Source organism: Triticum aestivum, chromosome 1D (assembly GCF_018294505.1).
Source record: "Triticum aestivum cultivar Chinese Spring chromosome 1D, IWGSC CS RefSeq v2.1, whole genome shotgun sequence".
NCBI classification, from domain to species: domain Eukaryota; kingdom Viridiplantae; phylum Streptophyta; class Magnoliopsida; order Poales; family Poaceae; genus Triticum; species Triticum aestivum.
Genome location: NC_057796.1, coordinates 348,698,541 through 348,723,674, shown reverse-complemented (window position 1 = coordinate 348,723,674; position 25,134 = coordinate 348,698,541). Strand labels below are relative to the sequence as shown.

Here is a 25,134-nt window from a genome sequence, read left to right as displayed (position 1 = left end):
AAGATCGTGGATGTCGCCTAGAGGGGGGGTGAATAGGCGCTTTAAAATAATTACGGTTTAGGCTTGAACAAATGCGGAATAAACCTAGCGGTTAATTTGACAAGCACAAAACCTACAACAACTAGGCTCACCTATGTGCACCAACAACTTATGCTAAGCAAGATAAACAACTAAGTGATAGCAAGATATACGACAAGAAACAATATGGCTATCACAAAGTAAAGTGCATAAGTAAAGGGTTCGGGTAAGAGATAACCGAGACACGCGGAGACGACGATGTATCCCGAAGTTCACACCCTTGCGGATGCTAATCTCCGTTTGGAGCGGTGTGGAGGCACAATGCTCCCCAAGAAGCCACTAGGGCCACCGTAATCTCCTCACGCCCTCGCACAATGCAAGATGTCGTGATTCCACTAAGGGACCCTTGAGGGCGGTCACCGAACCCGTACAAATGGCAACCCTTGGGGGCGGTCACCGAACCCGTACACTTTGGCAACCCTTGGGGGCGGTCACCGGAACCCGTCAAATTGCTCGGGGCGATCTCCACAACCTAATTGGAGACCCCGATGCTTGCCCGGAGCTTTACACCACAATGATTGAGCTCCGAACACCACCAACCGTCTAGGGCGCCCAAGCACCCAAGAGGAACAAGCTCAAGGGCCCCAAGCACCCAAGAGTAATAAGCTTCTCAACTTGTAACTTCCACGTATCACCGTGGAGAACTCAAACCGATGCACCAAATGCAATGGCAAGGGCACACGGAGTGCCCAAGTCCTTCTCTCTCAAATCCCACCGAAGCAACTAATGCTAGGGAGGAAAATGAGAGGAAGAACAAGAAGGAGAACACCAAGAACTCCAAGATCTAGATCCAATGGGTTCCCCTCACATAGAGGAGAAAGTGATTGGTGGAAATGTGGATCTAGATCTCCTCTCTCTTTTCCCTCAAAAACTAGCAACAATCCATGGAAGGATTGAGAGTTAGCAAGCTCGAAGAAGGTCAACAATGGGGGAAGAACACGAGCTAAAGAGATTAGGTTCATTGGGGAAGAAGACCTCCTTATATAGTGGGGGGAACAATCCAACCGTTACCCCCACTTCAGCCCCGCAGAGAGCGGTACTACCGCTTGCCCCTATAAGCGGTACTACCGCTCCCCCTCGCGGTACTGCCGCGGGGCCCAGAGCGGTACTACCGTGGTGGCAGGGCGGTACTACCGCATACGAGCGGTACTACGGCCCCCACTACCGCGGCTAGTACCGTAAAACCCGACACGAAAAAGACCCCTCGAATCGAGGTGGTACTAGTACGAGACCGTAGCGGTACTACAGCTGGGGCCACCAGCGGTACTACCGCTTTGGAGCGGTACTACCGCTCTAGAGAGGTACTACCGCTTGTAGCACCCAAGCGGTACTACCGCTCCGGCCCGCGGTACTACCGCTAGGAAACCAAAACTGCCATAACTTCTGCATACAGCAGGGGAGGTATGCCAACAAATAGAGGAGTGAAACCTCCAACCGAGAAGAACCGGCATAACCTCCAACATCGAAAACATCATAGAAGATGCGAGTGAACTCCGTTTTCGATGAACTCGAGCTTGTCATCAAGATGACCATAAGCTCCAAAACTCACAAAGAGAAGAACCAAACAAGAACCAACAAAGATGATGCAAGGATGCAATGGTTTGAGCTCTCTATGAACGATACGATCAAGCTACTCATCGAGAGCCCCCCTTGATAGTACGGCAATCGATCCTATAACCCGGTCTCCCAACTACCATCATGAGACCGGTAAAATAGAAAACCTATCAAGAGCAAACCTTTGCCTTGCACATGGTCCACTTGAGCTAGATGATGACGATCTTGACTCCCTCAAGTTGGACCACCTTTCTTGGTTGTGTTGGCTCGATGAAGACTAGTTGATTGCTCCCCCATACTCCACTATGGGTGAGCCACTCTTCCGCACATCTTCACAAGTCCATTGTCACCACAATGGACGGCAAGCTTCAAGCATTTGATCTCTTCATGATGCTTCACTTGAACTTGCACACCGCAACATCTTCACAAGTCCATTGTCGCCACAATGGAAGGCAAGCTTCAAGCATTTGATCTCTTCATGATGCTTCACTTGAACTTGCACACCGCAACCTAACCCCACAAAGAACTCTCACGAAGATCATGGGTTAGTACACAAAGAGTAATTGACAAAGCTTACCACACCATGGGATCGCTTGATCCCTCTCGGTACATCTTGTGCGCTTTGTGTGTTGATCAACTTGATTCACTCTTGACTTAGTCTTGATCAACCTTGACTCTTTCCAACTCTCTTCATTTGGATGATGTCTTGAAGGTAAACATGAATGATCACACAATCTTCTTCTTCAAGACATGCTTGCAATAAGCTCTACTCTCACATGACCAATCTTTGGATAATTCCTTAATAACACCTTGGTCACCACATAAACTCCTTGAAACCAACACATGGACTTCAAGAAATGCCTATGGACAAATCCTTCAAATATAACTCAAGGCAACCATTAGTCCATAGAGATTGTCATCAATTACCAAAACCAAACATGGGGGCACCGCATGTCCTTTCAGATGGGTTGCTAGAGTGACAGAAGCTTAAACCCTAGTTTATGTGTTGTTTCATAAGAGGCTGATTTGGATCCATATGTTTCATGCTATGGTTAGGTTTACCTTAATACTTGTTTTGTAGTTGCGAATGCTTGCAATAGGAGTTAATCATAAGTGGGATGCTTGTCCAAATAAGGGCAGCAACCAAGCACCGGTCCACCCACATATCAAATTATCAAAGTACCAAACGCGAATCATATGAACGTGATGAAAACTAGCTTGACGATAATTCCCATGAGTCCTCGGGAGCGCTTTTCTCTATATAAGAGTTTATCCAGGCTTGTCCTTTGCTATAAAAAGGATTGGGCCATCTTGCTGCACTTTATTTACACTTGCTACTTGTTACTTGTTACAATTTATCTTATCACAAAACTATCTGTTACCTATAATTTCAGTGCTTGCAGAGAATACCTTACTGAAAACCGCTTGTCATTTCCTTCTGCTCCTCGTTGGGTTCGACACTCTTACTTATCGAAAGGACTACGATAGATCCCCTATACTTGTGGGTCATAAAGACTCTTTTTTGGCGCCATTGCCGGGGAGTGAAGCACCTTTGGTAGGTGGAATTTGGTAAGGAAAAATTTATATAGTGTGCTGGAATTTACTGTCACCTGTCACTATGGAAAGTAATCCTTTGAGGGGCTTGTTCGGGGTATCTTCACCCCCGACCAGTTGAGCAAATAGTTGCTCCTCAACCTACTGAACCTACTGAAAATGTTTACTTTGAGATTCCTTCGGGTATGATAGAGAAACTGCTAGCTAATCCTTTTACAGGAGATGGAACATTGCATCCCGATTTTCCACTTCTATGTGGATGAAGTTTGTGGATTATTTAAGCTTGCAGGTATGCCCGGTGATGTTATCAAGAAGAAGGTCTTCCCTTTATCTTTGAAGGGAGATGCATTGACATGGTATAGGCTATGTGATGATATGGGATCATGGACTACAAGCGATTGAGATTGGAATTTCATCAGAAGTTTTATCCTATGCATCTTGTTCATCGTGATCGTAATTATATATATAATTTTTGGCCTCGCGAAGGAGAAAGCATCGCTCAAGCTTGGGGGAGGCTTAAGTCAATGTTATATTCATGCCCCAATCATGAGCTCTCAAGAGAAATGATTATTCAAAAAATTTATGCTCGGCTTTCTCACAATAATCGCTCCATGCTCGATACTTCTTGTACTAGCTCTTTTATGATGAAGACTATTGAATTCAAATGGGATTTATTGGAAAGAATTAAACGTAACTCTGAAGATTGGGACCTCGAGGAAGGTAAGGAGTCAGGTATAACACCTAAGTTTGATTGTGTTAAATCTTTTATGGATACCGATGCTTTCCGTGAATTTAGCACTAAATATGGACTTGACTCGGAGATAGTAGCTTCTTTCTGTGAATCCTTTTCTACTGATGTTGATCTCCCTAAGGAGAAGTGGTTTAAATATAATCCTCCCGTTGAAGTAAAAGTAGTTGCACCTATTAAAGTTGAAGAAAAGACTATCACTTATAATGATCCTGTTGTTCCTACTGCTTATGTTGAGAAACCACCTTTCCCTGTTGGATTAAAGGATCATGCTAAAGCTTCAACTGTAGTCAACAAAAGTAATATTAGGACACACAAACCTCCTGAGAAAGTTAAAGTTGAACCTAATATTGCTATGGTTAAAGATCTCTTGGCTGACAATATTGATGGGCGTGTTATTTACTTCTGTGATGAGACTACTAGAATTGCTAAACCTGGTGTTAAAGATAAACATAGACCTGTGGTAGGCATGCCTGTTATTTCTGTTAAAATAGGAGATCATTGTTATCATGGCCTATGTGATATGGGGCTAGTGCTAGTGCAATACCTATTTCTTTATATCAAGAAATTATGCATGATATTGCACCCGCTGAGTTAGAAGAAATTGATGTCACCATTAAGCTCGCTAATAGAGATACTATTTCACCAATTGGGATTGTTAGAGATGTTGAAGTCTTGTGTGGGAAGGTTAAATATCCTGCTGATTTTCTTGTTCTTGGTTCCCCACAAGATAGCTTTTGTCCCATTATATTTGGTAGACCCTTCTTGAATACTATCAGTGCTAGGATAGACCGCGAAAAGGATGTTGTTACTATTGGTTTGGATGATATGTCTCATGAGTTTAATTTCTCTAAATTTCGTAGACAACCTCGTGATGAGGAATTGCCTAGTAAAGATGAAATTATTGGTCTTGCTTCTATTGCCATATCCCCTAATGATCCTTTAGAACAATATTTGCTAGACCATGAAAATGATATGTTTATGAATGAAAGAAAGGAAATAGATGAAGTATTCTTTAAATAGGGACCTATTCTGAAACACAAATTGCCTGTTGAAATCCTAGGGGATCCTCCACCACCCAAGGGTGATCCCGTGTTTGAGCTTAAACCTTTACCTGATACTCTTAAATATGCTTATCTTGATGAAAAGAAGATATATCCTGTTATTATTAGTGCTAACCTTTCAGAGAAGGAGGAAGAGAAATTATTGAAAACTCTAAAGAAGCACCGTGCTGCTATTGGATATACTCTTGATGATCTTAAGGGCATTAGTCCCACTCTATGTCAACACAAAATAAATTTGGAGAAAGATGCCAAACCAGTTATTGATCACCAACGACGGCTAAATCCGAAGATGAAGGAAGTGGTAAGAAAGGAAATACTAAAGCTCCTTGAGGCGGGTATAATTTATCCCGTTGCTGATAGTCAGTGGGTAAGTCCTATCCATTGTGTCCCTAAGAAGGGAGGCATTACTGTCGTTGCTAATGATAAAGATGAATTAATCCCGCAAAGAATTATTACAGGTTATAGAATGGTAATTGATTTCCGCAAATTAAATAAGGCTACTAAAAAAGACCATTACCCCTTACCTTTTATTGATCAAATGCTAGAAAGATTATCCAAACATACACATTTTTGCTTTCTAGATGGTTACTCTGGTTTCTCTCAAATACCTGTGTCAGCTGATGATCAAGCAAAGACCACTTTTACTTGCCCTTTCGGTACTTTTGCTTATAGACGTATGCCTTTTGGTTTATGTAATGCACCCTCTACCTTTCAAAGATGCATGATGGCTATATTCTCTGACTTTTGTGAAAAGATTTGTGAGGTCTTCATGGATGATTTCTCCGTTTATGGATCCTCCTTTGATGAGTGCTTGAGCAACCTTGATCGAGTTTTGCAGAGATGTGAAGAAACTAATCTTGTCTTGAACTGGGAGAAGTGACACTTTATGGTTAATGAAGGCATTGTCTTGGGGCATAAAATTTCTGAAAGAGGTATTGAAGTTGATAAAGCTAAAGTTGATGCTATTGAAAAGATGTCGTGTCCTAAGGACATCAAAGGTATAAGAAGTTTCCTTGGTCATGCCGGTTTTTATAGGAGGTTCATTAAGGACTTCTCAAAAATTTCTCGGCCTCTAACTAATCTCTTACAAAAAGATATACCTTTTGCCTTTGATGATGATTGTGTAGAAGCATTTGAAATACTTAAGAAAGCTTTGATTTCTGCACCTATCGTTCAGCCACCTGATTGGAATTTACCTTTCGAAATCATGTGTGATGCTAGTGATTATGATGTAGGTGTTGTTCTAGGGCAAAGAGTTGATAAGAAATTAAATGTTATTCAATATGCTAGTAAAACTCTAGACAGTGCCCAGAGAAATTATGCTACTACTGAAAAGGAATTCTTAGCAGTTGTATTTGCTTGTGATAAGTTCAGACCTTATATTGTTGATTCTAAAGTAACTATTCACACTGATCATGCTGCTATTAAATATCCTATGGAAAATAAAGATGCTAAGCCTAGACTTATTAGATGGGTTCTCTTGCTACAAGAATTTGATTTGCATATTATTGATAGAAAGGGAGCTGAGAACCCTGTTGCAGACAATTTGTCTAGGTTAGAAAATTTTCTTGATGACCCACTACCTATTGATGATAGCTTTCCTGATGAACAACTGAATGTCATAAATGCTTCTCGTACTGCTCCATGGTATGTTGATTATGCTAATTACATTGTTGCTAAATTTATACCACCTAGTTTCACATACCAGCAAAAGAAAAAGTTTTTCTATGATTTAAGACATTACTTCTGGGATGGCCCACATCTTTATAAAGAAGGAGTAGATGGTGTTATTAGACGTTGTGTACCTGAGCATGACCAGGAACAGATCCTACGCAAGTGTCACTCCGAGGCTTATGGAGGACACCACGCTGGAGATAGAACTGCACATAAGGTATTGCAATCTGGTTTTTATTGGCCTACTCTCTTCAAAGATGCACGTAAGTTTGTCTTATCTTGTGATGAATGTCAAAGAATTGGTAATATTGGTAGACGTTAAGAAATGCTTATGAATTATTCACTTGTTATTGAACCATTTGATGTTTGGGGCTTTGATTATATGGGACCGTTTCCTTCCTCTAATGGGTATACACATATCTTAGTTGCTGTTGATTACGTTACTAAGTGGGTAGAAGCTATTCCAACTAGTAGTGCTGATCATAACACCTCTATTAAGATGCTTAAAGAAGTTATTTTTCCGAGGTTTGGAGTCCCTAGATATTTAATGACTGATGGTGGTTCACATTTTATTCATGGTGCCTTTCGTAAAATGCTTGCTAAGTATGATGTTAATCATAGAATCGCATTCCCTTATCACCCACAGTCTAGTGGTCAAGTAGAACTTAGTAATAGAGAGCTCAAATTAATTTTGCAAAAGACTATTAATAGGTCTAGAAAGAATTGGTCCAAGAAACTTGATGATGCATTATGGGCCTATAGAACTGCATATAAAAATCCTATGGGTATGTCTCCGTATAAAATGGTTTATGGAAAAGCATGTCACTTACCTCTCGAACTAGAACATAAGGCATATTGGGCTATTAAAGAGCTCAATTATGATTTTAAACTTACCGGTGAGAAGAGGTTATTTGACATTAGCTCACTTGATGAATGGAGAACCCAAGCCTATGAGAATGCCAAGTTGTTTAAAGAAAAAGTTAAAAGATGGCATGACAAAAGGATACAAAAACGTGAGTTTAATGTAGGTGATTATGTGTTGCTATACAACTCTCGTTTAAGATTTTTTGCAGGGAAAATCCTCTCTACATGGGAAGGTCCTTACGTTATCGAGGAGGTCTATCGTTCCGGTGCCATAAAAATCAACAACTTCGAAGGCACAAATCCGAAGGTGGTGAACGGTCAAAGAATTAAACATTATATCTTAGGTAATCCTGTAAATGTTGAAACTAATATTATTGAAACCGTAACCCCGGAGGAATACATAAGGGACACTTTCTAGAACGTTTCAGACTCCGAAAAGGAATAGGTACGTGATACGGTAAGTAAACCGACTCCAAAACAGTTCTAATGGCAATTTTTCTCCGTTTTGGAATATTTAGAAAAATAAGAAGCGGTCCGGGAAGGACACGAGGCTTCCACGAGGGTGGGAGGCGCGCCCTACCCCCCTGGGCGCGCCCCCTTGCCTCATGGGCACCTCGTGTGCTCTTCGGACTCCGTTTTCTTGCACGATACGTATTTTGGTCGGTAAAAATTATTATATAATCTCCCGAAGGTTTTGACCTTCGTATCACGCAAATATCCTCTGTTTTTGTTTCGAGCTGCTTCTGTAGCAGATTTGGAGCAAGATGTCATCTCAGGACTCCGACGGAGAGAGCTATGTCTCACATCTCATTGCTGACCCAAAGAGCTATGGGGATCTATCTCCTTGTGGTCGAACTACGGATGAGGAGGAGGATGCTCATCTAATGAGGATCAACGATTCAAGTTCGGAGGAGGAGGATGTCCCTCTACTTCAATCTGGGGATATGCACGTGAAGTTCAAGAAGTCTAGTCTCCCTAAGAGGGCTAAACTATCTAACAATCGATCTGTTCCTTCTCGTTTTCGGCAGAAAAGCAAAGGAGATTTATGTGACAAGATCTTGAAGCTGGAGTCGGAGGTCGATGATTTAAAGGAGGAAATTGCTCTTCTCAATTATAATATGAAGAAGATGAAGGCACAGTTATCCCCATCACCACCTCCGAAGAAAGAAACATAATCATATGGGTATGGGCACTCCCCTTGGCAACTGCCAAGCTTGGGGGAGGTGCCCCGGTATCGTATCATCATCACACTCCTATCTTTATCGTTTTTCTTAGTTTGATCCTTTTGGTATTATCTTGATCCAGTAATAAAGTTTTAGTATGATTTAGTTTTGAGTTTGCTCTATGATCCTTCTATGTAATCGAGTCCGTGAGCTATATATAATAAAGATTAGTGTTGAGTCAAGGGCTTGATTATCTTGCTATGATCTTGAGTGAATAAAAGAAAAAGAAAGAAATAAAGAGATCATACTTATCTTATGGAGAGTAATGACTTCACATAGAGAGAGTATGATGATTAAAAGTTGTTGAGAGTTGACAAACATAGTTTTGGTCATCGTTGCAATTAATAGGAAGTAATAAAGAAAGAGAGGTTTCACATATAAATATACTATCTTGGACATCTTTTATGATTGTGAGCACTCATTAAAATATGACATGCTAAAGAGTTGATGTTGGACAAGGAAGACAACGTAATGGGTTATGTTTTCTTACATCTGAAATAAAGTATATTGTCATGGATCATCCAACATGTTGAGCTTGCCTTTCTCCCTCATGCTAGCCAAATTCGTTGCACCAAGTAGAGATACTACTTGTGCTTCCAAATACCCTTGAAACCAGTTTTGCCATGAGAGTCCACCATATCTACCTATGGATTGAGTAAGATCCTTCAAGTAAGTTGTCATCGGTGCAAGCAATAAAAATTACTCTCTAAATATGTATGACTTATTAGTGTGGGAGAAAATAAGCTTTATACGATCTTGTGATGTGGAAGAAATAAAAGCGACGGACTGCATAATAAAGGTCCATATCACAAGTGGCAATATAAAGTGACGTTCTTTCGCATTAAGATTTTGTGCATCCAACCCTGAAAGCGCATGACAACCTCTGCTTCCCTCTGCGAAGGGCCTATCTTTTACTTTTATCTTCTATCCTTATGCAAGAGTCATGGTGATCTTCACCTTTCCTTTTTACATTTTATCCTTTGGCAAGCACATTGTGTTGGAAAGATCCTGATATATATCCAATTGGATGTAAGTTGGCATGAACTATTATTGTTGACATTACCCTTGAGGTAAAAGGTTGGGAGGCAAAAACTATAAGCCCCTATCTTTCTCTGTGTCCGATTAAAACTCCGTAACCACAAGTATTGCGTGAGTGTTAGCAATTGTGAAAGACTAAATGATAGTTGAGTATGTGGACTTGCTGAAAAGCTCTTATGTTGACTCTTTCTGATGTTATGATAAATTGCAATTGCCTCAATGACTGAGATTATAGTTTGTTAGTTCTCAATGAAGTTTCTGATTCATACTTGACATTGTGGATAGATTGTTACTTTAGCATAAGAAATCATATGACAAAATATATATGTGTTGTTGTTATAAGAATGATCATGATGCCCTCATGTCCGTATTTTATTATCGACACCTCTATCTCTAAACATGTGGACATATTTACCGTTATCGGCTTCCGCTTGAGGACAAGCGAGGTCTAAGCTTGGGGGAGTTGATACGTCCATTTTGCATCATTCTTTATATCGATATTTATTGCATTGTGGGCTGTTATTACACATTATGTCACAATACTTATGTTTATTCTCTCTTATTTTACAAGGTTTACATGAAGAGGGAGAATGCCGACAGTTGGAATTCTGTGCTGGAAAATGAGCAAATATTAGAGACCTATTCTGCACAACTCCAAAACTCCTGAAACTCCACGGAAGTCATTTTTGAAAATAATAAAAAATACTGAGCGAAGAAAATACCAGAGGGGGCCCACACCCTGGCCACGAGGGTGGGGGCGCGCCCTACCCCCTGGGCGCGCCCACCTGCCTCGTGGGCCCCCTGGCAGGCCTCCGTGTCCATCTTCTGCTATATGAAGTCTTTTACCCTGAAAAAAATCATAAGCAAGCTTTCGGGACGAGACTTCGCCGCCACGAGGCAGAACCTTGGCGGAACCAATCTAGGGCTCCGGCGGAGCTGTTCTGCCGGGGAAACTTCCCTCCGGGAGGGGGAAATCATCGCCATCGTCATCACCAACGATCCTCTCATCGGGAGGGGGTCAATCTCCATCAACATCTTCACCAGCACCATCTCCTCTCAAACCCTAGTTCATCTCTTGTATCCAATCTTTGTCTCATAGCCTGAGATTGGTACCTGTAGGTTGCTAGTAGTGTTGATTACTCCTTGTAGTTGATGCTAGTTGGTTTATTTGGTGGAAGATCATATGTTCAGATCCATTATGCATATTAATACCCCTCTGATTATGAACATGAATATGCTTTGTGAGTAGTTACGTTTGTTCCTGAGGACATGGGAGAAGTCTTGCTATAAGTAGTCATGTGAATTTGGTATTCGTTCGATATTTTGATGAGATGTATGTTGTCTCTCCTCTAGTGGTGTCATGTGAACGTCGACTACATGACACTTCACCATTGTTTTGGCCTAGAGGAAGGCATTGGAAGTAATAAGTAGATGATGGGTTGCTAGAGTGACAGAAGCTTAAACCCTAGTTTATGCGTTGCTTCGTAAGGGGCTGATTTGGATCCATATGTTTCATGCTATGGTTAGGTTTACCTTAATACTTCTTTTATAGTTGCGGATGCTTGCAATAGAATTTAATCATAAGTGGGATGCTTGTCCAAGTAAGGGAAGCACCCAAGCACCGGTCCACCCACATATCAAATTATCAAAGTACCGAACGCGAATCATATGAACGTGATGAAAACTAGCTTGACGATATTCCCATGTGTCCTCGGGAGCGCTTTTCTCTATATAAGAGTCTGTCCAGGCTTGTCCTTTGCTATAAAAAGGATTGGGCCATCTTGCTGCACTTCATTTACACTTGTTACTTGTTACAATTTATCTTATCACAAAACTATCTGTTACCTATAATTTCAGTGTTTGCAGAGAATACCTTACTGAAAACCGCTTGTCATTTTCTTCTGCTCCTCGTTGGGTTCGACACTCTTACTTATCGAAAGGACCATGATAGATCCCCTATACTTGTGGGTCATCAGATCCCCCTGCCCGCCGCGCCCCGTGCATGGACGGCCCAAAAGGGGTTGCGTGTTTCTCTGTTTTTTTAACGCGGCGTGCACTACCCCTAGCTCTCGGACACCATCACGCGGAAAGAAAGGTCTCAGACCCCTTGTATCAAACTGGGGGTGCTCCTATTTGGCGCCTTCAGCGCCACACAAGCTAACTGACGTGCACTACAACGCATAGCGGGCGGGCAACAAACACGCGGCGCACCATGTTATATAGCGCGAACCCCCCCCCCCCCCCCCCCCCCCCAAAAAGTGTTGTGTGCAGATTCGAACTGAAAGAATGCGAACTCCAGGATACTAATATGGGGAGTCAACATCTTAGAAGAAATGATAGCCTTGGGAGGCCCCATTAGGACTCGAAACCAGGCGGGCAAGGGCATATACATGCTCCTCTAGCCACTCAAGCTATGCTCTGTTCTCGGGCAGATTCGAACTCGCGTCGCTACATCCCCAGATTTGCTTAGCTGACCACTAGAGCTTGTGAACTCTATTGATTAATAGCGACGCGAACAGTTTTAGAACCAATGTAGCCGCATCGCTTAGCTTTTTGAGTTATTTGAATATAATTTGGAAAAGGTTGATTTTGTTATGAAAAAAAGTTTATTAAATTTTGAAAGAAATTCACACTTTGGAAGAAGTTCATCGAATTTGAAAAATGTTCACTGATTTTGAAAAAAATTGTCCACATGGGAAGAAAGTTCATCAAATTTGAAACAAAATCATTGAATTTGAAAAAAAGTTCACCAATTTTTTAAAAAGTTTATCGATTTTCAATAAAAGTTCCTTGAATTTGAAAAATAAGTACTTCGCTTTAGAAAAAAGTTCATCGAATTTGGAAAAAAGTTCGTTGAATTTGAGAAAAGTTCACCGATTTTGAAAAAAGTTCGTCAATTGTGAAAAAAAGTTCATCAATTTTGAAAAAAAGTTCATTGATTTGAAAAAGTTTGTGCATAAAAAGAAAAGGGAGAAAAATATGAAAATAAAGAAATAAAAACAAAGACCGGTCTAGAAAAAAAAAAGCACAATGAATAATAAAAAACCCCGCATGCCAAAAATATGAAAGACGAAAAGGAAATGTATTGTCACAAAATGTGGTCTGTCCCGGTTGGCTAGCCTGAAGCGGCTCAGTGTTGGGCTGGCCCATCTAAGTCTTTATTTCTTCTATTTTTCCAAAACGCACTAAAAATGCTCTTGAGTTCGCGACTCGAACCGATGACCGCCGGCTTTCAAGTAGGACACAATAACCAACCCGCCACCGATCCTCACATAAATACTAACATCCTTTCCTTCTTTTCTTCTTTCTAGTTTTCCTTTTTATTTTTTCTCAAAATGCATGAACTATTTTCCAATTTGATGAACTTTTTTTTCAAAGTTGATGAACTTTTTCCAAATTAGATGAACTTTTTTCAAATACGATGAACTTTTATCAAATTCGATGAACTTTTTTTCAAATTAGATGAACTTTTTTCAAAATTGATGAACTTTTTCAAAATTGATGAACTTTTTTCAGTTTAGATGATTTTTTTGAAAAAATCGATGAACTTTTTTAAAAATGGGTGAACTTTTTGCAAAACCAATGAATATTTTTTGAATTTTGATGAACTTTTTTCAAATTCGTGAACTTTCTTCAAAATTGTTGGACTTTTTTTAAATTTACGAATTTTCTTGAAATTTGGTGATTTTTTTTGATTTTATGCATTTTTTACTAATCTTTTTTCTCAAAAAGTCAACCGAATGGTTCAACCATGAACAGTCAATCATAACACAAACCGGAAACTAGCAAAGAAGTATCGCGACCAGCGGTCGAATAAAACAGACGAGAAAATAGTTAGCGACCAAGAGGGCTTCAAAGTTACAACCCACTATGGAACTGGGTAGGCGCCAGATCTCCTAACTCGCACTGACGACGCCGATTAGGGGGAGAAAATAACGAAGGAGTGTTCCTTTGGGTGCCCCCCAAGGGTCACTTGGGGTGGGCTGAGAGCGTGCCACTTGGCGCGCTCTTAGCCGCCGCCATGTGTCGCGCTCTGCCGCTCCTTTCGAAAATTGTTTTTTATTTTTTGCATGTGTTTTTGCTTTTTAGATGGTTTTTCCTAGGTTTTTTTGGCTTTTCGGTTTTTCACCGGTCTTTGTTAACTTTTGGACAGAAGAATACTTTAAAAATTGTTTTTTGCATGAAAAACGTGTTTTTCTTTTGCTTTCGCGAGAGGCACGGACGTGCCTCCCGAGAAACGAAAAAACATTTTTCCTTCCACGAGATGCACGCCTGTGCCTCTCAAAAACGATTCCCTTCCGCGAGAGGAAACAGAAAAAAATGAGGCACATCCGTGCATCTTGGAAACGGAAAAAAGTGTTTCTTTTTCGCTAGAGGCACGAGTTTACTGCTTCTGGAGGCACAGATTTGCTTTCGCTAGAGGCACAGTCGTGTCTCTTTTGGAAAGAAAAACAAGTGCTCCTGGTTCGGTTTTTTTGTCCTATTTTTTGCGCAAAAAAATCGTCAAAATCTATCAACATGAGATCTAGTTTTGAGGATCTCGACGCGAGGAATCCAACGGTAAAATGAATCGAGGTTTAGACGGACGGATTAAGAGCTAAAACGTTTTGAATAAACAGACTTATATGAGATAAAAAAGGAAAATTTCCGGGTTGCGACAGGTGGCGCACCTGGGAAGGTAAGAGTGACCTTTGCAAAGAGTGCTCCTTAATTAGCGGTTTCGCTAATTAGGAGCTCTCAGAGCTATATAGGAAACGACTTCTTTTTTTAGGCAAAATAGGAAATGCCTCAAACTAGACGTGGAGCCGGCAATTCCTATTTGGCGCTGCAGGTGCCCGTTACAGTGCAATTTGCAAACGGGCGCCTGCAGCAGTCCAAGCTGGGCCGACCGATTCTCTTTTTTTTTCCTTTCTATTTTTGAAAGGACCTGGGAAGGTAAGAGTGATCTTTGCAAAGAGTGCTCCTTAATTAGACGTGGAGCACAGTGCAATTTGCAAACGGGCGCCTGCAGCAGTCCAAGCTGGGCCGACCGATTCTCTTTTTTTTTCCTTTCTATTTTCGAAAGGACCTGGGAAGGTAAGAGTGATCTTTGCAAGGAGTGCTCCTTAATTAGACGTGGAGCACAGTGCAATTTGCAAACGGGCGCCTGCAGCAGTCCAAGCTGGGCCGACCCATTCTCTTTTTTTTTTCCTTTCTATTTTCGAAAGGTCAAAAAAGAGTGTAGGGAGGGGGTTCAAACTCGCATCGGTTCGTTGCTAGCGATCGGCTCTAGCCACCACGCCATCTGCCCGCGAGTGTAAATGCAGTTCGTTTTTGTCTTTTATTTTCATTCTTCAGTTTGGTTTATTCTTATTCTTTTTCTCTCACCTTTTTTGTTTTCTTTATTGTGTGGTTTTTTAATTCGTGAAATTCTTTTTAAATTCATGATTTTTTTTTCAAATTTGGTGAACTTTATTAAATTCAGTGAACTTTTTTCAAATTCTATGAATTTTTTTAAAATTTGATTTTTTTGAAATTTGATGAACTTTTTTTCAAATTTGATGAATTTTTTTCAAATTCGATGAACTTTTTTCAAATTCAATGAACATTATTAAATTTAGTGAACTTTCAAATTCGATGGACTTTTTTTGAAATTCGATGAACTTTCTTCAAATTTGATGATTGTTTTTTCAAATTTGATGAACTTTTTTTTTCAAATTCAATGAACATTTTGTAAATCTGATGAACTTTTTTTTCAAATTTGATGAATTTTTTTTCAAATTCGATGAACTTTTTTCGAACTCACTTACTTTTTCCAGTTTTGTGAACTTTTCTTTTCAATTCATGGTCTATATGAATGCCTTTTCAATTTATGTTTTCTTTATTCAAAGAATTTATAGGGGGTATATAATACTAGTATATGTTTAATGTTTGTACTGTATAAAATATTAAAGAGTTATGATTTCCAAAAATAAGCATCACACGGAGCTTGGTCCAGTGGTTGACCCATGTGGTCGTTTACTTGGGCGTTATACGAGTTTGACTCCCGATTCTCCCGAATAAATCTGGTACACTAATTTTTCCCTTCGCTTTTTGCTTCTCAGCAGCTTGCTGGGCCGGCCCAGTTGGTGTCCGCGCGGGCGCCAGCGGCGCGAACCGGCGCCTACAGCGCCAACTAGGAGCTCCCCACGGGCCAGCAACGCAGCCCGAGTCGTACGGTCACCGACCGGCCCGTTCCTGAAAGCTGAAATGGGTCGGCGGTTGGCAAGCGGTGGTTGTCAGCCAAAAAAAAAGGTCAGCTAGTGGGACCCACTCCAAGAAAACGGGTGGCAAAAAATCTGCTCGCTGCCAAGCACGACGGAGGAGGAGAAGAGCAGGCCCCAACTCCAAAGCGGCGCCCAGTGAGCAACGACCGCGAGCTAGCTCGATTCCTCTCCGGTTCGATTCGATTCTGCAGAATCCTCCTCCCGGCCAAACCAGTCCCTCTACGTCTCTGCACGGTTAGCCCCGTCCATCGAGTTCCTCTGTCGTTTCTGTCCGGGTGATTGGGCTTAGGAATTACTAGGAGATATGGTTGCGCTGCGGGAGAAGCGCGCGACGAGGATCGGTAGTAGGTTAGCAGCCACCGCTCCTGCTATGCTAAGCCGCCGCCAGTGTTTGTCCGATGTTGCCGGCTTAGAGCATCATCTCCAATAGCTGCTGCCTGTTGATGTGCTTGTTGTGGCGTCATGTGCTTCTCCTGAATCTGTTGTACGCTTAGCTGAAGAAACGTGCAGTTTTTGTTTTAGTATTTTGGTCTGACGGCTTCAACGCTTTTTTTTAGCTCAAGTTCTTAACTGATGAGCTTATGTTGAAGTGTGCTGATTTTGCACTGTTGAAATTGGTAGGAGTAGCTCAAAGCTGCCTGAAACAAGGGACATACTATGGATGCAAGATTCATTGTTTGTTCTTGCTCACTATGTAATCATAGCTTTGACCAAGCAGAGAACATGTACGTGCAGAATAAGTTATGTGATAAGACTCACGGTATCACGCTCAGTTGCTTTGGCTACAACTTCTAGCTCTGAATACCTCCTTCATAGGGCATTGCTAAACTGATCCTTCCAAGCTGCGTAATGCTAAGCTGAGCTGTTGGTAAACTTAGTTAGATCTGTTTGACAATTAAGTACCTCCTTTCTTAAAAAGGGAACAATTAAACTATTTTTTTGCATGAAAAAAGAGCTTTATTTATGTAGGAATAGTTGTTCAATCGCTTGCCATCAACTAATCACAGTATTTGGAGGCTCCTGCAACCACAGGTCGGTTCAGAGTTCCACTCTCGACATATAAGCGAAACGATCTGCAGTCCTATTCTGTAAACGTCCAATGTGCATACATAAAAGCTCTCTTTCCTTCATCACCTCCTTTATCTCATTCACCAGATGGCCTATTCTTTGGGTTGGGTTGTTATTTTCAATTACTCGTAGTACATTCCATAATCATGGGTAAACATATCTTGCTCTTGTCAAACATATATAACTCTTATGCAGCATATGCTTTTACCTACTTGCTCATTCACATCTTTCTTTTTTCTCTTTTTGGAACTTCTTCGGTCTCCAGAAGCAAGCTTTGGAGTCTACATATCGATGAGCATTTGGAAGGAGAATTGACATACATATAGCAGTTGAAAAGGATGGGTTATGGCATGAGTAGGCTACAGGGATCCAGTGAGCCTGAAGGGCAGAATAGTGATGGATCTAGTTCAGTTGAAGTGAAAAATGATTTCTCAAAATTACATAATGATATTTTCCATATGACTCGACTAAGATCAGGACCTAGTGAAAGCATCCGCAAGTCCATGGATAGAGTCTCAGTAACAAGGTTGTTACGTGGAAGGGAAGTTAATTCTTCAGGAAATGGAAAGTTCTCTCCAGTTGATCGTGCATTCGTTCTTGGTCATTATCTTCCAGTGGATGGTCCTGAAACGGTGGATACGATGGATTCACGAGCTTATGTTTCACAGTTTTCTGCCGATGGTTCTCTTTTTGTTGCTGGTTTTCAGGTATGCTATGCTCTAATGCAATAGTAAAAGTTTTACTAGGCTCTAGTAAGCACAGGTACAATTTCCTGAAATTTTCGGTTTCCTAATCGTCCTTTTGTTTTCATTATCAGGGAAGCCACATAAGAATATATGATGTCGATAAAGGTTGGGAAATACACAAGGACATTCATGCTAGAAGTTTGAGATGGACAATTAGTGATGCAGCGTTATCACCTGATCAAAGGTTCCTCGTAAGTTAACTAAAACTTAACTAGTAAGATCTTTGTCTTCTCTTTCGGTTCATCTTAATTTCCCCTGAACTCTGTATGCATGGGCTCAGTTTTGGAAATGTGTAGTTCTCTGGTACAACTTTTATCGATTCATGCAGTCAATCTCTTCCATTATTCTTATTGAGAGGAAATGCATGCATGACATGCAATTGCCTTGAACCGAAGAGGATGAACTGAACTTTATAAGGTATCTGATTTGGGCTCGGGCGGGCCCGCGGTGGGGTGCGCCTGCGGCGCGGCCTCCAGGAGGCGGGGGTGCGGCGGCGAGCGGCTGGGAGCTGGCGGCGCGGTTGCCGAATTGCCGCAGCGTGGCCGGCGGGGCTTTGCGGGCCCGTTCGGGCCCGGCCGGGCCAGGGGTGGCCTGGTGTGCCCTGCTGCCGCGTCCGGACGGCGACCGCGACGGTGCCGGGGGCCTGGGCCTCCCGCACGTCGGCGGGGGAGGTGGTTCTGCTCCCGTCGTTTGGCGTTTCTCTTCGGGTCTCTTGGCCTCGTGGTGGTGTTCGCAGTGAGGCGGCGTGGGTGGTGGCGCAGCCGAGATGGCGCAAGGGGGTGGGCGGAGGTTTGGCTGGTCGGCTTTGGTCCGGTCGGGCGGCGGGGTTTGGAGTGTGGGAGAAATCCTTGCCGGTCTTCGGCTCCGATGCGGTGACACCTGCGGGTGCCACCATTCCTTCCTGGAGGGTGTAGTTGTTCGCCATCCCCCAACTCCCTCCGCGTGCCGGGGGAAACCCTAGGACCCGTCCGGGCAGCAGCGCCGTCGGCGTCGCATTCCCTCTTGGGGGTGCTGCTTGGTACGCGGCGGATCGGAGCCTCGGGCTATGGTCGTTTGTTTCCGGTGGGCGCAGCGGTGGCGGGTCATCCGCGCTTTGTCGAGCTATCGCCGTTGGCATCTGTTTCTTCTTCCTTTTCTTTTGGGCTTGATGTGCTGCTCGCCCCAGCGATCTGTACTTCCGGTGTTGATTGCCTTGGAATACAAAGCGGGGGAAACCCTTTTTCGGTAAGGTATCTGATTTGGGGAACAAGGCTAGTGGGGGTGTGCTTTTAGTACTTACTATACTAGTAGTGGAAACATTGTGAGGGTTGGAAAACAGCACTTGATGTTTCATCTGAGCTATTGTCAATACATTGATAAGATAACTCCGGTAGCTTTAGTTTGAATCTGATCTTTCTGGTTACCAGTGCTAAATTCGAACATATTGGAAAAACAGATAGTTAGTTCTTTCTATCTGTATATTATTATTGTGTAGCCTAACTTCGTCGGTTACCTGTTCCTTTTATCTTCCCTTTTTGCATGCAAAGTTGGATTTGTGAACTTTCTTATGACGTATCAATCTGCAGGTCTACTCTAGTCTGGCACCCATTATCCATATTGTCAATGTTGGCACTGCTTCAAAAGAATCATATGCTAATGTCACTGTGAGTTCTCATCAAGATTTGCCCTTCTGCAGGAAAAATGGCATTTTTTTCTCTGTTGAGATAGTGCCACCCTTATCCTATTTTATGGTTATAATTTTTTGATATCTTCAGTACTATGGAAATATACTGCTTTATGACTTCAGGCATTTTAAGTTTATACTTTGTGATTCAACAGGTCCACAGCTGATTTAATATTTACTTAATCGTCCTGTAGCACATCCACATGCATTGGATTGTTCTCTGCACAAAGATGCTTGATATGCACTTCAAATACTTTTCTGTTAAACTATTAGCTTACATCTTTTTGCAGGACATCCATGATGGATTAGATTTTTCAGAGCATGAAGATGTTAGATATTCATTTGGACTCTTTTCTGTTAAATTTTCCACTGATGGGCGGGAGCTTGTTGCTGGCAGTAATGATGATTCAATATATGTCTACGACCTTCAGGCAAACAAAGTGACATTGCGTTTGCCTGCCCATACAGTATGATATTATTTTTTCTCTCGGGTTGTATCTTCTTAAATATTTGCCTGATCACATTTCTTGGGTTTCTTATCTCACTGGAAGCGATTAATAGTCCAATGATCTTAAGTTGGTTGTGCTATCTTACCAGCCAAGTAACTTCATCCATACTTGTCCAGATATGATCTATCTCTCTGTTCTTTTTTATTTCCCACGAAGTGGGCATGGGTGACAACTGAGGTAGTTATACCCTGATAATTGATCTAAACTCTAAAGAAAAATTTATGCTGAATCTGAAGATGGATAATGGTATTAGTAAAAAATATTTGGTGGGCAGAAGGTGTGGAAACTCTCATTTGGTTGATTTCTTAGGTGTAAATGGCACTCCTTGTCGGGGCTGCAAAATTTGCCAGGCATCGGCGGACATTACTTTAATCTCTGACCTTTTTATATGGGTCCGCCATGGTTTGCCCAAATTTCGACAAGACATGTCGCTGCACCTAACCAAGCATACTATGTACCTTTGATGTGTCTCTGACGATATTTTGTTACCATTTTTTTATTAAAGAGGTTTTACCTACCAACTTTAAAGAACGTACAACTAAACCATTGGCATTGCTCTTTTAAATGCAACACCCGTGTGCTCACAAATTTTGTTCTAGAAACTATGCTGTGATGCTGATGCCAAACTGACTTGGCTAAGTCAACTGATTGATTTTTTTTTACTATGATTCATGTATAAAAAGCTAGGAAGTTCTGTGCTCCAGTCGGGAATTTATCCATATTGGATTTTTAATAATGACTTGATAAATTTATTTATTTATTTTTGCAATCCAGTGGCAACAGTATATATTTTGGAAGTATCATGTTGGGTTATCAGGAGCAGATGAAAATTTGCAGCCTTAACATCTTGCTCTACTGTTTGTTGGGCAAAGTCATACTCTGTTTTGCTCTTTGTTCTGAAAAACAAACTCTCCTAATACTTATTCGAAAAATAAACTAGGCATGTATAGGATATTTTAGCTAGCCTGGAAACTTAATATTACCTCTGTTTCTAAAGACAAGACGTTTTGGCAGTTTAGATTGAACAGTTTGAGATGCATATAGATTGTCATAGCAGCAATGCAATTGAATCCTTGCTTATTTCCTTTATGGATTGTTTGCATCTCAGAAATCTTTGTGTAATAAATATTTGATATGTTAGTTGATAGTATAATTGATTTTCTTTTTTACATTTCAGTCTGATGTCAACACAGTAGCATTTGCTGATGAATCTGGTAACCTACTTTATTCTGGAAGCGATGATAACTTGTGCAAGGTAGCTTACTGTTATAAATTATTTTTACGTGATTTCTTTTTCCTGGCAACATTATGTAATTTCTTCTGTATTAACGTATTTGACTGAATTGCTATTCTCATATTTCCTGATCGTATCTGAACATATAAAGTGTGAAGGCTTTTTATATTGCACCCTCCATATTGCTGAATGACTGAACGTGCTTGGATATTTTTGTTTCCAGTAGAGTAGCAGATCACTTGTCATGATTTCTAAAAAAATAAAGAAATAAAAGATTACATGCCATGAAGCTAATGATGTGCCAGCTAATATTCCTTAGCATTTTTTTCATGGCCTTTTTTATACCTGGAAATATGCTTTGGCTAGTGCATAAATAAAATGAGATGGTTCGACAGAACATGTTGGACGCAAGATGTTGGACGTCATTATCCTAACTTATATTTTTTGTTACTCTACTCCAGTATCATTACCTACCTACAAACCATTTTTCACAGTACCGCTGTCCTGATTCTTAATTCTCAACTAAAGAAGTAATCAAATTGAATTCTTGCTAGTTCTGATGTTGCAATAGCATTAGTTAAGCATTCAATTTTTCTTATCTTTCTGGGAATTTTGTTTATATTTCTTAGGGGATTGCCGGTATCGCACCGATACAATCCTGTTATTGAGCTGCCAAACGTGTAGTTTAAAAAATGGTTGCACCATTCTTTTTGTTACCTTGAGTACCGGAGAAGCAGGTACCTAGTAAATCATCAATTAGAGATTACTACATGCCTTTTACCCTAGGCATCATATATGTTTATATTTTATTAGTGGACAACAGGACAAGCACCTATAATTCATTTGTCAAGAATTCCTATGTGGTTTTGCATTAGGTGACAACCTTTGTGTTAGCTAAGTTTGAGGTTTCCTCTGGAACACGAATAAAAATTATTCTTAACTTTTTTCATTTTAGAAACTTTGTGGTATGTGATCCTGGTAGCCTGTCTTCAGGTCTGGGACAGACGTTGTTTGTCCACAGGGGAAGCGGCTGGGGTTTTGACTGGACATCTGCATGGCATTACTCATATTGACAGCCGTGGAGATGGTAGATGTTTCATATCAAATGGAAAAGATCAAGCTATTAAGATGTGGGACATCCGGAAAATGACATCCAATGCTGATGGGTATGTCTTAAGCAACAGGCAGTCTGCTTAATCCACTTTTTTGTTGCTCGGATTTGGACATATTGGCTTACTGCAGAGCTATACTAATCTTATTGTTTGATACAGTTCCGAAAACAGAGTCCCTGCCTGGGACTACAGATATTCAAGATATCCACAACAGTACAAGCAACAAAAGCATCCACATGACCAGTCAGTAGCTACATACCGGGGCCATTCAGTTCTCCGTACATTAATTCGCTGCTATTTTTCTCCCACATATAGGTACATACTGTGACTGCTCAGGAACTTGGCATCATTTTTTTTTCAGATTATATGTAGTGGATATGTGCTGATAGGCTAATACCCTCTGCTTCGTACAGCACAGGACAGAAGTACATATATACAGGATCTTATGATGCTAGTGTCTGCATCTATGATGTGGTATGTCTCTATTCAACATGCCAGCCCATTCAAGTTCTTTTGTTCTTGTTGTACTACTACCACTATCTGCATCCTTTTACTTGCCATTTTGCACATCAACACGATCTCCTGTATATACTTTCTTCTCTAAATATATGTTACAATTTCTGTAAACATAATGACGTGAAAGTACTCTTGTTGAGAAATTTAGGATGATTTCATGTGACAATTCTGGACGCTTTTATGTCCATTTTCTTAATCAAAATTTTAGAAGGTTGATTGCACACATTCTGCAGCTGTAAAAAGTGATGGAGAAGATACTTGAAGTACAATTTCTTGGACGCATTTCCTTTTACTTGTTCTCTTTCCTGTTCGAACAGAGTTCCACTTTTTCATGTTTTTTTATTGTTCTACAACCAGAGTACCATATGACAACATTACTACGTGAGTGTGTGTATGGATCTCTACATAGGCACATGGTGTAGACATGCCTCTTGAATTAGAAATGTGACACTTCACACCTAGGTAGTCCCTCCGTATCAAAATATAAGACATTTGTTGACACTATTGTAGTGTCAAAAAACGTCTTAAATTTTGATACAGAGGGAGTAGCTTTTAGCCACTCTTTGATAACATAGATCTTTCAGTGAGGTGCCTTCGCCGTGCGACCATACATGAATAGTCACAACCAAATGCAGACCAAACAATCCACTTTTGCTCCTTTCAGTTATGAGAAATTGTACTGCTAATTCGTTTTACTTTTCATGATTTGCAAAGGCTCTTCCAACATATTTTATTATCCTTGTTCCCATGTTCAGGTAAGTGGGTCGCAGGTTGCCAAACTGCAAGGACATCATCATTTGGCAGTTCGAGACTGCAGCTGGCATCCGTCCGATCCAATGCTTGTCAGTTCATCATGGGACGGCCAGATCGCCAGATGGTCCAGGACTCGCTCCAAGCAGGATACTTGTGAATCCGATTAAATCGAGTCTGCAGATACTTCGGGTATCCTGTAATCTTCCGATATCATGTGCAATCTTGGGTCACAAAGGATACTCGGCACGGTTTGACAAAACGATAGAAAATGAAAAGGAACTCTAGCTACGATGTACATATAAAATGGAAGCCAAGCCAAGTGCATATGTAGTAGTATTTCATTACACCTTCGGAGAAGGTAACGGAACAGCCTATCCTTAGATGGTTCATACGTGTATACGTCCTTTGTTTATGTGATTACTGGGTTATTTTTGCTCTTCCGGTGAGCAGTTGCAGTTCATCCTTTCAGAAGCAGAACTGTTTGTACTTCGTGAGAGAAATTTGTTGCAGCAAAAGCACTGTATATTTGTACCTATACTATCTCTACTTTGCAAGAAATTTCTCGCGGCCAGAGGTAGTCGTGGTTTCATATTTTCCTTATCTTTCAGTATGTTAAGTTGTCTATTGCAGAGCACTAGGACGCTTGAACAAAGCAATCCGGAAGGAAAAACTTTATCGGTGAAATTGTATACGCGCAACATGTTCTGTGTATTTGCGACTATGTTGTTTCTGTACTCTCGTTTGACACTTGTGCTTCATCCTTTGAACAGCAGATTGAAGCAGAAAATTGATGCATAAAAAGTTTGGCAGGTGTTTCCCGCCTTACTGCATGTGACTATAGTTCTGTGGATGCTTATAATAAGTTACTGTATATTCAGGCGTTCATGATGAGCAACTTGCTATATTATGAATGTAGGTATATAGTCGACGTGAATTTATCTTATGGGCTTATGTGACTATAGTTGAATGCGTAAGAGGATATCAACTGGGTTGCACATTTTAGAAGAATTGATATATCATGTGCAATCTAAACTAACGGGCTCTGTTGCTGCAGGATTTCCGATGATATGATAGCTACAAACACAAGACTGAAGTGTCATACGTTCTGAATCCTATGGGATCATAGTTTCATCATCAAAATCAGTTAACCAGGTGATGTTTTCTCCAATGTATAATCATATAAAGCAGATGACATGTAAACTCGTAATGGATAAGAGCCTCTTTGATCCGCAGAACTAAAATATAAAAGTATATGTGGACGTTTGACTTTCATGATTGACCTCTTTTTATTCAATAGAGTTGTACGCCTTTTCTCCTTTGCTCGTTCTGTTTGGACTAAAGCTCAGTCCATTTAATTCAGATACATGCATGCATAGTGCCACGGAAATAAAATACTCTCTCTGTAAATTAATATAATACATTTTAGAACATTAGATAGTTTACAGAGGGAGTAGTAATTTCTGTTGTTGGCCTAACAATTAGTATCCAGTT

General features: G+C 40.9%; 1 protein-coding gene across 1 annotated transcript; it reads left to right on the top strand.

Moving 5' to 3' along the window:
- The first annotated feature begins 16,067 nt into the window (after positions 1 to 16,067).
- On the top strand, positions 16,068 to 24,240 carry LOC123181986 (LEC14B protein). Its single transcript, XM_044594411.1, has 10 exons — positions 16,068 to 16,276; positions 17,376 to 17,817; positions 17,928 to 18,047; positions 19,422 to 19,499; positions 19,810 to 19,986; positions 21,206 to 21,283; positions 22,256 to 22,428; positions 22,534 to 22,689; positions 22,788 to 22,848; positions 23,646 to 24,240. Exons 2-10 carry the CDS (start codon positions 17,449 to 17,451, stop codon positions 23,808 to 23,810), a joined length of 1,377 nt encoding a protein of 458 aa, XP_044450346.1. The 5' UTR covers positions 16,068 to 16,276; positions 17,376 to 17,448; the 3' UTR covers positions 23,811 to 24,240.
- Positions 24,241 to 25,134: the final 894 nt, after the last annotated feature.